Raw genomic sequence first — 14,453 nt, forward strand, 5'->3', positions numbered from 1 at the left:
TGCTGGGAAATACACCCGCAGAACATTGCAAGGGTGCTCTCCCCGACATATGCAGACCTTGATGCTGACTGGTAAGGTACCCCCGTTAGCATTTGCATATATCCTGGCTTTCACTGCTCACAGATACAGGCGTCATGCTCACTGGCGCGCTATTAGCGTTTTCAACTGATCAGCAATACATCTGGGCTTATTATCGTGAGAGTGTGCCATCCATCTACTTACTGGAACTAATTTTGCATTGCTTCTATTTGGAGTTTAAAGTTCTTCACCTATTTTACCAAAGGAGGATTCACATGGCATATTAATATACGGGACTCATTACAGACTGATCTCACCTCAGGATTAACCCCTTATTTGCTGCAGCATCCTCCGCTATTCCTTATTATTCCTTTGTATTTATTGTTCATGTGCATTTTCTTTATTTAGGATTGTCATTTCCACCTTCAGTTCTATTTTATCATTTACTGATTCTTTATTAAATTGTTACTATATTATATTTATCTCAGGAGTGTGCGCTCACAGTTTTTATATATATATATATTGTCTGTGAGGATCCCTAGAGACCCAATATACCACAGCACAAGAGATTATCACATAAAATTGGTTTATCGGGTCCAAAATGCACAAATATTTCTGATGTTATCCAGAGGTACAGTATAGACTGAAACGCCGGGCATATGTGTGCATTTTCGACCCAATAAACCCCTTTTATGTGATAATCTCTAGCGCTGTGCACCACACTTGCCTCTGCTTTTTCAGTGTGTGCCATATTATTATTATAATGATTCTCTCCACCTGTACACATATTCTATATGCACACACGCACACACATTTATTTATCTGCCTCTTTGTACAAACCGTATGCTCTGTTTCCAAGATACAGTTGCCTTTTACTGTACAAGATGACCATCAGAATGTGTGTATTCCCTTGAAGCAGCCAGTGTAAGGGAAGTAAACGCCCTTCAAATTCTATTGACGCTCTATTTCCTCTACAGTACCTAAAGCGTCTTCCACAAAAAGATACTTGCACAGAGCTATTATTCTCACTCCCGGTTAACAGGATACAGCTAACTCATTCCACCCACCCCCCTGACATTAATGACATCACTTTAAAAAACACACCCTTCACCACTACAGCTGTGAGTAAAGTTACTTCCATTTCTAGATGTACCAGCCACCCATGAGAACAGGACTTGTGGCAGCTTGTACTGCGTATGCTTTTATTCAAGGACAAGACAATTATGTTGTCCCGGCAATGTTTGATTGGCAGCGTGGTCGTTCTAACAGTGTTTGTGCTGGGATTTTGGTAAGTTTTCATTCTACAGTATTTGCATGTTCTGTTGGGGTTCTTGGGGATAAAAGGCACCCTTGGTTTGTGTCCCCTTAAGTGTAGGGAGGGTGTGCACTGCTACACGATGCTCTGTAATATACTGAAGGATCCTTTGGCAGTGGGATAGTTTAAAAACGTGCGCCACACTTATTCTTGTTTTAGGAATTTCGTTTACGTTTCCTTTTTTGTTCTCAATGTGAAAACATCCGGAGGAAATAATTTAATTTACCAAATTTCTGGTTAATCAGGGACTGTTTTTTCGACGCTATATAGGTATAACGAGAGGTAACTCTCAATGTATTACTTCCTGGTAAAACACCTGTATAAATATGAGTTTAATTTGTACCGTATAATGAGTTTCTAATAATGTGATCTGTGATACCGTATGTGACAAAAACACAGTTGTGGTGATTTTTATCCAGTTTTTTTTTGTGTTAGTGACTATTTCTGACGTATTTGTGCTTTTGCTGAAGACCTGTGCAAATACTGTAATGTGTCCTGAGTATGTCGTGATATTTAATAGCTTTAGAAATAATATTTCTGATGGATTTAAAAAACAAAAAATCCACCACAGTAAAAAAAATAGCTTTGCCATACTTTTTATCACGTAGGTGTGGGTCCCTAACAAAGCCAATGTGTTTGTATTCTGTGATATCTGTGTTATATTAAGCACTGAAGGAGTTGTATAATCTGCATTGCTGTGCTTTGCATATATTGTGGTCTGACAGGTGTATTCCTTTGTCCACAGTCAATAAATGGTTATTTAAAGATTGCAGTCCTAGTAGAGAAGTGAAATGACCTTGCAAAGTGCCAGAAGACGGTCCAGATAAATAAAAAGGCCAATTTAATTTACAAAATGAGATTGGTGAACAAAGTGATAAGTGTGCAGTGTATCAAGCAAGCTCCATTGTAGTAGAGAGCAGGAGTGGCATATTGTGTTAATATTGACGGCTTTCTCAGAGAGAAGTTACAGCATTTTACAGTTAACTCCAAATGGTGTGTATAAAATAGCATCCAATTAATATCATCAACTAGTGTAGAAAGTGGGTTTATTAAGAATCTCTACTTTATTTCTGCTCTGAAAGCAATCTCCACCCAAGATGCCGACTGTATATCAGTTTACCTTGTAAACTGTAAGTATCTTCCTCTTGAGGTGTGTGTGTGTGTGTGTTAAGAAACCATGGTTTTTCTCTGTAGCAGCTGAAGTTTCATGGTAACCTTTAGACTGCACTGGGCAGTGATCTCCATTTTTAACCTCACAAAGATGTAATATTTCAAATGCGTATATCTCCTGAACGGAGCACCAGATCTTCAACATGAAAACCGTTTTGGAAAGGACAAGAATAGACCTCTTAGATTACTGCTTTTAGAAGAAAACCTGCTCTTGGCATTGACAAAGTTTGCCATCTACAAGAGCAGGAAGCAGTAATTGGAAGGGTAGTACGAAAGTGCAGAGTACACCCACGCCGAATGCACTGGGACAGTCTGGGAGTGTCAGACAATATGCTCTGCGCCTCCCACCATGCAATCTTTACCTTCCCCTCCCTGATTTAGTGCTCTATATTTTGTTTAACAGTGCACTACAGTATAACCTGATTTCAGTTATTTGTTTCTCCGGTTTTTATTTTTGCTCATTAGGTCCCTAGGACCAATGGGTCTGTTAATCCATTAAAAACTGTTGAAAATCGACAAATTAGGGTAGGGTTCCTTTTTTTTTTTTTTTAAAGGAATCAAAGTGACTTTATTAACAATAGTCACCCAATCATGACCAGGGAGGTGGTCAGGCGGTTCCCCCCCCGCCCGCTTTGTCCCCTTACATAACCAAATAACGACAGGAGACGATAAACTGGAGGTAAAAATTGGCCGCGGCTATTTTATTAATACATAAACTACGAGGGGTAAATGCCACTCCTCGCCAGAGTGTACTTTCCCCAGGAGGGGGAGGGGAGGGTCAGCCGGCCCCGCGCCGCTGCCGTCTGCGCAAGCGGGTTATCGACGTCATGAATATCTGACCTCGCCCACTCGTGCTCCCCCCGGGCTCAAACGGCCCAGCTCCAGTCTGGCAAGAAAAAGCACCTACCCCCCACGAGCCGCCGCGACAAAGGCAAAGCCGATCAACGACCCCTCCTGCTTGGAACCTTGTTCCTTTCAAGATCAGCAGAGTAACAGACTTCCATACTGCAACAGAACAGAGAAGCATTACCATCACATACAGTACATGTCCCATGTTACAAATCCCCCGCCCACGCTTCGTTAACGTTACCGCTAGATTGCCCCAACCTAATTAAGGGGATGGGTGGGTGGGAATTCGCTGGCGGGAGGCAAAGAGGACTTGCCCCCGCCAGCTTGGCCTTAAAAAACCACGGTTGGCTCCTCCCCCGGCCAGGGGAGGGCGATGCGGGGGCGGGCCAGGGGGGGGAAGGCCGCCCCCCCCCCGGTCATGAAACCCCCCCGCCTATGGCTGGGGGGGGGGTAGCTTTGTGTTAATAAAATAACAATTAACAATTTAAAGCATTTCAACATGGTTTCATTATGATTTAAAGTTTTCCACTCACGATCAGTGTTTTCACGTCCGAAATAGGCCCTCACTACATAAATTTATGTATGGCTATGGAGGTAACTCCAAGGATTGAATCTTTCCTAGCCTAGCATTTGTAAATAGTGAGTGGTTTCTTTTAGGCCACATCTGTGACCTTTCCCCGTATTCTAATATCTTACTTGGTAGGTTTCATAAAGATCAGAATCAGAATCTTTGTGGCTTCCAATCAGCTACTGTGAACGTTTCATTGCTTAGCAAATGTTGTGCTCTGGCTAAAGGTCTTCTCACATTTAGTACAGGTATACAGTTTTTCTCTCACATGAACCTTGTGGTGTTTGACAAGAGATCACCTGTGCCTAAACATTTTTGTACATCCATACGGTCTCTTTCCTGTGTGTCTCCTCTGGTCTGTAGCAAGACACAGGTTCCTAGTGAAACCATCCCTGCACTCCGGGCACACAAAATACCTCTCCGTGTGAGCTCTCTAGTGCATAATTAGGTGGGACATGTAAGAAAAACCTCTCATGCAGGTATAGAACTTCTCTCCCATATGAGTTCTCTGATGGGCATAAAAAGTCTTCGCAAAGGTTTTCACACTCTCAGGGCACTCACAGAAATAACCTAAAACCAAAGCTCTTCCCCCACTTTGAGCACGCAAACTTTTCCTCCGTGTGAGTTCTCTTGTGTTTAACGAGAGTTGAATTCTGAGTTAAGGATTTGCCACACTTGAAACATGCATATGGCTTAACAGGTGTTTATTTAGAGAGGACTTACTGTAAGTGCAAATCTTTTACTTCATTCACTAGATGTATATGGCTTTCCCCCAACATGGAGTTTCTGATGTTTAAGAAGACATTCATCACAGGTATCTAGCAACCCTACTGTGTGACTTCTCTTATGTCCAGTAAGTTTTGTCTGCTCTGTAAAATTTGTATCCCGTTTATGTTGCCCATGCCCTTTTTCTATAATCTTCTGTTTACAGAGAGCTTTTAAATTCTGCTTGCAGTCTGTGTCCTCATGGGCAGATCCATAGCATTTCCCTAGACCGTGATGTGAGTTGTTGACGGTTTGTAGATCTCAAAGATTGTATTTGTTGGCTTTGGTTAGCTTGGCATTTTTCTTCCAAATCAGACTGAGAAATACTTTCTTCTAGGGAGATATCTGATGGGCCAAAATCTTCTTGAGTTCCCCTCTTGGATTTACAATCAAGAGATGGAAGGCATGAGTAGTGCTTGCTTAGCCTGCTGAGATTGAAAAGAAAGAAAACGTAGGGTTCCTTTTTTGATAAATCTTTATAACAAAGATCAGAAACCCTGTTCTTTCTTGCCCCTTTTCAAAAATGTACAGTAAGTTTATTTTAAACTTCAGTGCAAAGCAGACTGTGACATCTATCTGCATGTTGTAATAGCTGATCTGCAGAGGTTGAAAACATAATCTGTGTGATAAAATATAATAAAATGAAAGGTTTTTTTTGTTACGTTTGTTTTATTCCTGGAAGAAAACGTAATATAAAGATAAGAGCGGAAAAACATATACAAACAGCATGGGAGACACATCTCAGTAAATCGTACAGTATTGCAGCACTCCATGCTGATAGCCATTATTAAGCTTTTTATATTTTTATCTACTTAAATCTCTCTTTACCCTTTTTTTTTTTTTTTTAGCTCTGTTTTTATTTTTAACATGTGATCCTCCATTCGGGAGATGTGAGTGTTTGAAATATTAAGTATCTTGGACATTGGTGGGCAAGAGGCTGCCATTAGGGGCTTCACCTGCGACCCCCAACTTATGGCAGCTCCTGCAGCCCACTTTCCCTATCTCCACAGTGCTGAGGGAGCTGAGATGTTGCAGCTGCAGATCATAGCGCGTCTATCTGCTCCCCCAGCTGCTAAATACTGCCCATCTCCTGTATAATCACTAACTAGTAAGAGGAGGATTGGGACAGTATTCACCAGCCTGCTGGCATTAAGTGGCTGACTGAGGGGAGAAACTCCTACTCACAGCCAGAGGCGGATTTCCCACAAAGCCATTTTTCCACGAGAGAGCAGGACTTTTCAATGAATCATTTTATTTGTATCTGGCTCCCAAGACTGGCATGACCGCTTCTCTCCCCAAGGTGAGGGGTGGGGGTCTTACCGTCTCCGGATGCCCCCCCCCTCCTGCAGCGTCGCGTTGTCATGGCAACCCAACGTCGCATGGCGCTGTGACTTTATGGCGCTGCTACGCTACAGTAGGAGGGTCAGTCTTCATGGAATTGCCCGGGAGGGAAGTGGGGGAGTGGGGTGGGGGACGAATGACCCTCAAAGGCTAAATGTTATCACCCAAAGGCTCTAAGCTTAGTGCTGCCCCTTAGTTTATTATTTAACAATTTTTGATTTAATATTAAAATCAGTGGCATTGCGAAAGCAAAAAAAACCCAAAAACTAGGATTACTAATTTGCTTTCTGAATTTGAGTCCTACTGTAGATTTTATTTTCCATTCTAGCTTGTGCTGCAGACAATCAACAGGATATATATATATATACACACACACACACACACACACACACACACACACACACACACACACACACACACACACACACACACACACACACACACACACACACACACACACACACACACACACACACACACACACACACACACCAGCCAGAGCGGAACAGAAAATCCTCTACACAAAGATTTAAAGATGTTTCCACTATGGACTAGGGGAGTCACCCAAGCAAGCAGAACCTCCTGCAAGCCATTGTGGGGCGGCTCTCGTCCCTGCAGCGTTCGCCACTGCGGGCGCTGCAGTAGCCAGCGGGGACCTGGCCTTACTCTTCACTTTTAATTGTATTTTATTTCATTTTTTAAGTTTATTTGTTGTGTTGTGAAAGAGCGTAAAATAATATGAATAAAACAAAAGGGTTCAGAATAATCAGGTGAGTTTTTTTAGTGCATACTGTACGTGTGTACACAAGGGAGAGATCAAGCAAGTTCTCTCTGCCAAAATGACAACTGAGAGTACATTTTATCACAGTGCCGGTGAGTAATATACCCCTTAGGTTGGCTGGCTTAGAAAATGGAAAAATACAGAAATTATACAAATAATGCGGGGAAAAAAACCTTATCCATGCTAGCTAACCTTTACTCTATATATTTCTGCTGATGTTGGGGGCCTTGTGTATTCCTCACTAAGGAGTAAACACTTTGCAGCCTTGAGTGGGCGGCTGCTAGATACTGTAAGGGAAGTGGCACCTTTGGCAGTCTTTCCCACAAACTGTGGGAGACTTTGAAACAACTTTCTCTGAGAGTCCAATAATTATTGGGGGTTGGTCTTTGCCAGGAGCGATGCTCTGCACAATCTCCCTGCACGCAACTTGCATACATACAAGCAAACAGACAAAATGGCTGCTGAATCAAAATAGTGGTGATGATGGCCCACTTTCATATAGCCTGAGCCATACCCCCTCACATCCAATCTCTCACAGTGTATTCATGCATTTACTTTTAGTGTACTTATGTGTTTTATCATATTAATTTCATTTCAGTATTATCTGCTAATTATACATTTTAGTGGTCATATAGGCTGGTAAGAATCTCTACATGTAATTTGCACCACCTGTTTAAGGTTTCTATGGAAGCCTCTGACTATTTAAGAAGTCCGTACACTGACGTATTTCCCTCCCCCACCGTGATAAAGTTGCTAAGCAATGAAACGTGTTGGGACAGACGTTCACGCATTACACAGTTTGCTTGGACCTTCCCCCCTCCCCCCCACCGAGACACAGTAGGCAAAGACGCTTCCCAGAATTCTTTCGGAGACATGGCTTTGAGTTGCCACCAGGGATGCCCTAAAGACACTGCCACTATGCTCTTCTCATCTAGCAACATATAGTAATTATTTCATTACTGTTGTCTTTGGATTTGATACGTTGTTTTATACTTGATTTTTTTTTTGTATCTGTTCTTATTGAGTTTATTATCTTAAGCTCAGGGGCAACATACAAACATATGAGTTATACTCGTAGGCTTCTGGGGCAATGGCTGCGTTAACCAAGATTAAGATATAGAAGGAATTTGCTTTACTGGTATGCTGGTATCATTCTTTTTAAAGTCTATTTAATGCATTTTGGCTTGTCCTTCTGGAAAAGGACACATCTAATTTCCTGTATGCATTTGTGAGAGCTTCACCCATTGCCCTCTTATCTTAAATTGGCAAACTGTTGTACAGGCATACCCCGCTTTAAGTACACTCACTTTAAGTACACTCGCGAGTAAGTACATATCGCCCAATAGGCAAACGGCAGCTCACGCATGTGCCTGTCACCACGTCCTGAACAGCAATACCAGCTCCCTACCTGTACCGATGCTGTGCGCAAGCGTGGAGACTATAGAGCCTGTTACACATGCGTTATTTACATCAGTTATGCATGTATATGACGATTGCAGTACAGTACATGCATCGATAAGTGGGAAAAGGAGTGCTTCACTTTAAGTACATTTTCGCTTTACATACATGCTCCGGTCCCATTGCGCACGTTAATGCGGGGTATGCCTGTATACAATCTTTTACTGCAGGAAAGAGAGACTAGAGGATGATAACAATGTTGGAACAGGATTTACACTAGGGGGGAGGGAGGAGGGACAAGCAAGAAGTAATGTGCTAAATATAATAAATAGGAACTGAAAGATATAGCTATGGTAGAGTGACCAGTTTCCAAAACTAATAACCCTGACACAATGAAAACATTTTATAAAACAAATTGCAGCACTCTCCCCCTCTCCAATCTCTCTCTCCATCCCCCCCTGTTTCCTCCATTCTCTCTCCTCCCTCCCCTCACTTACCCAGTCACCCAGCCCCTTACACACACAAACTTACACCCACCCACACACACTTACCCACCCCCGCACACTCACTTACACAGACACACACACACCAACACTCATATTTACATACCCACACATACCCACATACCCACACATACTCACACACTTACCCAGCCACACACAGTTACACACACACAGACACACACACACACACACACACACACACACACACCCACACACCCACACACACACCCACACACTTACCCAGCAATACACAGTTACTTACCCAGCCACATATACCCACTCACATTTACCCACCCATACATACACACACATTTACCCAGCCATACAGTTACTTACCTACACACCCAGACTTACATACACACACACACAAACTTACTCCCCCACACAAACACACACACACACACACACACACACACCACACACTTACCCAGCAATACACAGTTACTTACCCAGCCACATATACCCACTCACATTTACCCACCCATACATACACACACATTTACCCAGCCATACAGTTACTTACCTACACACCCAGACTTACATACACACACACACAAACTTACTCCCCCACACAAACACACACACACACACACACACACACACACACACACACACACACACTGTCACATGCCCTCACTTAACCACACACACACACACATTTACTTACCCAGACACAAACACACACTTACCCACACTTACCCTCCTCCAACATACACACTTAATTACCCCCTCTTCCACACCCACACTTACTACCCACAAAAGCTTACATACACATAGAAACACACTTAAACACACACACTTACACACACACACACACACACACACACAAACTTACCAACACACATACTACCACAAACACTTACCCCCCGCCCCCACACACACACTTACCACACAGACTTATTACCCACCCACTTACTTACCCCTCCCCACATACACTGTGATTGGGCCTCAGCTTCGCCCCGTGACGTGTCCCGTGATGAGACGAGTGAAAGGCGTTGCGCTACCAGGCTGGGGGACACCGCACGCACCGCGCTCAGGCTCCGCCCCGTGACATCACAGGTGATGTACATCACACGCAAGTTACACGCAGGCTCCAGGCGTCCCTGAGAAGTCTTGCTCTCAACAATCATTCTGCACCTGCTCTTCTTCCCACCCTGCCTATTGGTGGACTGAATACATCCGAGGGAGCGGTTCTCATTCATTACCCTGCAGCCTTACTATTGGCTACCTGCTCTATTTATACTCACCAACTCTTCCTCCAATTTGACTGAGCATAAACCTCTGTTTATGTGACGAAGTGCTTGCCCCAAAAGCACCCTGCTGCCTTGCCTGAACTTGCCTTGTTTCTCTTGCGCCTGTTTTTGACCTCGGCTATTATCTGGACCTCCGCCTTCTCTGACCCCAGACTTCAGCTTGCAATTGGACTTCTACCTTCTCTACTCCTGACCCCGGCTCCGCACTATGACTACCTGATTTCTCCAACTCTAGACCACAGCGAGTATCACAACCATTCTGACGTCTCCTACCATGACCCGGCTACACGACCTTCACTCTGCACTCCGGACGTGGCTGCCCGGTTGTAGGTCGGTGGTTACCAACATCCCCAACTCAGCCTTGTGGTCCCATCCTGTTTGTGGTGAGCACCCGTTACATACACACACTTATCCACCCACATACACAATTACTTTCTCTCTCACAAACACACATACACTTACCTACCCACAGTTACTTATCCAAACACACACACACACACACACACACCTACTACCACACACTTACTCCCCCACACATACACACACTTACCCACAGACTTATTACCCACACACACACTTACTTAACCCCCAACATACACAAACATACACAATTACTTACACACACTTACCTACACACAGTTACTTACCCATTCACAGTTACTTTATTAAATATCAAAACACACTTATTTACCCACACACACTTCCCCCCATTCACACTTATGCCCATACACACTTACTTACCCCTCCACATACACACACGCTTATCCACACACACACTTACCCACACACGTTTAGATACACATATACATACACGCGTGCACACACAAACACAGACCTCCAAACACACACTTACTTACCCACACACACTCTCACATTAATCACACACACCCCCCACGCACAATTACTTGCCGAGCCACACACTTACCCAGACACACACATACTTACTTACCCCCACACACACTTAATTACCCGCTCTTCCACACACACACTTACTACCCACACATGCTTACATACACATATACAAACACACTTACTCACCCCCACACACACACACTTATTACCCACACACACACACTTAGCCCCCCCCATACACGCAGTTCTCCATACACAAACATAATACACAATTACGTTTTCACACACACACACACACACACACACACACACACACACACACACACACACACACACACACACACACACTTACCTACCCACAGTTGCTTAGGCACTCACAGTTCCTTTATTACCTAGCCACACACACTTACTTACCCCTCCAAATACACACACATTTATACACACACACATGCTTATATACACACACACACGTGCACACACACCCACCCGGCCCCACTCACCCCCCCCCCACACATTTTCTTACCCAACCCACACACACACACTTACCCCCCCCCCCATATACACACACACATTTACTTGGCTACACATAAACACATGGTTACTTAACCACCCGCACTTACCCACACACACAATTACCGCCCCACAGATACATTTACTACCACCGCACTTATCTACCCACACACACTCCCCCCCCCCCCCCACACACACACACAACTTACCGGCGTATGTGCTAAATGTGAATATATCCAACCAGAGTGGAGAGGGTTTGGGGAAGGAAAAGGAGGTGTGTAGATACAGAGTATACTGTGGGGTTGCTTCATGCGGAGACCAATCCGGAAAGAGAAAAAGGTGTACAGTATATATAGTGTTATTCGTTTTTAGTGTTTTTGCTGATGTACCCCAAAATGTGTTTTGGGGATTTTTAATAAATTGTATCCATAGTGTATATTGACAATGTATCATCTGTGGTGAGCACTTCTAAAAACTATATATATATCTCTATCTTGACAAATTAACCAAAAAAAGCTACTCACCACCCGGCCCCGCTCAATTTTTTTAAATGGAATAAATTCCTAATAAGAACAACATTCGTTTTTGATAACAACGTTTATTTATTGTATTACATTTATACATTACTACAATTAGTCCTTGTTACATAGTAGATGAGGTTGGAAAAGTACATAAAGTTAAACCTATGCGAAATTTAGATAGATACCTTATCCTATATCCCTACTTACAGTATATTAATCCAGAGGAAGGCAAACAAAAAACCCCAGTGACACATTATCCAATGATCTCTCAAGGGGAAAAATAATTCCTTCTTGACTCCAAGAATTGGCAATCAGATTACCCCGAGGATCAACATCCTTCCCATGTTTACTTATCTATATATATATTTCTCAAATCGTTGTATGCCTGTCTGTCTGTCTGCCCTGTGTCTCCCTGTCCCTAGGGGCAATCACATTGGACCTTTGGCCCGTCACTCCGCCTCAGGCCAATGAGATGGCTCCATTGGCCTGCCCGCCCCCGCACACCTCTCATTGGCCTGAGGCGGAGTGACGGGCCAAAGGGGACACACACACACACTCTCACTCTCACCCTCTGTCCCCCCCATCACGTGCGCCGCCCTGCACCGGCTCCCGGACGGAGGGGAAGCGTGACGCGGCCCTCCTGCCACAGCCGCCAACTTCAGGCTCCTCCCCCCTCGCTCTCAACCGGCTCCCGGACGGAGGGGAAGCGCGGCACGGCCCTCCTAACCCAGCTGCCAACGCTCCCTTACCTCCCCGGCGCTCCCTTACCTCCCCGGCGCTACCTCCCCGGCCGCTGGGGGACCAAACAGCCTCCTCGGATCTGCGCCAGTCCCACTCTCCACCACCTCTCACACCCGTCGTGTGTGTGTGTGTGTGTGTGTGTGTGTGTGTGGAGAGGGACATTTTACTCCTGCCAACAATTTGTGCCTCACTATCACCCCTGCCCTTCACCCCCCTACCCCTGCCCTTCACCCCCCCTACCCCAGCCCTTCACCCCCCCTACCCCAGCCCTTCACCCCCCCTACCCCTGCCAGTCAGCCCCCCTACCCTTCACCCCCCTACCCCTGCCCTTCACCCCCCCTACCCCTGCCCTTCACCCCCCCTACCCCTGCCCTTCACCCCCCTACCCCTGCCCTTCACCCCCCCTACCCTTGCCCTTCACCCCCCTACCCTTGCCCTTCACCCCCCTACCCTTGCCCTTCACCCCCCCTACCCCTGCCCTTCACCCCCCCCTACCCCTGCCCTTCACCCCCCCTACCCCTCATATCATATCCAGCGAGGCAGTGATCTGAGGGGTTTCACCAATAAATTCAGATGGAATAGACAGCCAGACAACTTACACTCTGCAGTGAACCATTACAATGTTCACCTAAGTAGTGGTCATATTATATTGTATTACAAGCCCGCTTGCACTCCATGACGAATGCATACTATATCCATCACGATAGTGAGTAAAGGGCTCTCATCAGTGACCAATGTACTTCAATCCAAGTGATAAATATAATGCACAAGAGATCACTGTATTATATACACTCCACAGTGAATCAATAATATGATCACTTAGGCAGTGATTGAAATATGTACTTAACTTTGTTGTTCCATGGTGACTGATCTGCGGGAACCCCAGAGTGAAATAGAAACCATGTTTCAACCATTCCAGTAATATTTCTTTGTTGTCCATTGAGGGAGCGCTCTGTGGAAACAAATGTGTATATATTCCGAGACAAGTGTAGGTTTCAGCCTAAGGCTGCGCTTATAGTGCCGCGACAAAACAAATGCTTTGCCGCCGTCGCGTGCATTTATAGTAAGAGCGATGCGACGGCTTGGGCGCTATCGCTGGAAGTAATCTCAATTTGATTTTTCCAGCGTACGCAGCCTGACGTCGCCGGGCCGGCACTTTAAGCGTAGCCTTACCAGGCAATAGCGCAACGCTGTTGCAAGTTGTGGATGATTGAAAGATTAACCACAAACAGAGCAGCAGCTGCACTACAATACAGCCCACACTTAACCGTGATAAGTGTAGTCTACAACAGCATTTACTAGTACCTACTAGGAGTATGTACATCGATTTTGGGATGTGCCCCAAGTACATTATTTAAGGGGGCTATTACTGGATACAAGGAGGTTACCCAGTCTCTACTATAATTCCATTACATGGAATAGAGAGAACGCAGATCACGCATATTATTTGCTGCTACACATAGCTATACCCTCAAAAGTCAGGCTACTATTTCAACTGATAGTGGACCAGAAGAAAAAGAACTCAGTTGAAATAGCACTCAGTTATCGTTGTTGATAAATGTAATAATTAAAATGATCTTTAATCAAGTTTAATTATTAAAATAAAATGGTGCATGAAAAGGAATACAAATTGATCGTGACACAATCTGTCAAATGACTGGAATTATGCCAGTTGTAGCGGGTCGCTACCATTAGATAGACCCCTATTGTCGGTCTAGAAATGGCAGTGTCAAATTGCTTAAATTTAGTATAGATAGGTAATTATATTCCCCCCTGGCCAGGGAGAGGAATATAGTGGTGTGAGGCTGCGAATGAACTGACTCTCCAAATGCTATATGATATAGCCTGGGACAGCGATGTGATGTTAG

At 44.5% G+C, this 14,453-nt stretch overlaps 1 protein-coding gene across 1 annotated transcript in view; it reads left to right on the forward strand.

The window, feature by feature from the left end:
• Positions 1-1,017: 1,017 nt before the first annotated feature.
• Positions 1,018-14,453, forward strand: part of LOC142503842 (histo-blood group ABO system transferase 2-like) — a 54,743-nt gene continuing 41,307 nt past the window's right edge. Inside the window, exon 1 of the mRNA XM_075616632.1 lies at positions 1,018-1,306. Within this exon, the coding sequence (XP_075472747.1) occupies positions 1,215-1,306 (92 nt within the window). The 5' untranslated portion in view covers positions 1,018-1,214. The remainder of the gene's footprint in view (positions 1,307-14,453) is intronic.

Source organism: Ascaphus truei, chromosome 10, assembly GCF_040206685.1.
Source record: "Ascaphus truei isolate aAscTru1 chromosome 10, aAscTru1.hap1, whole genome shotgun sequence".
Classification (NCBI taxonomy): domain Eukaryota; kingdom Metazoa; phylum Chordata; class Amphibia; order Anura; family Ascaphidae; genus Ascaphus; species Ascaphus truei.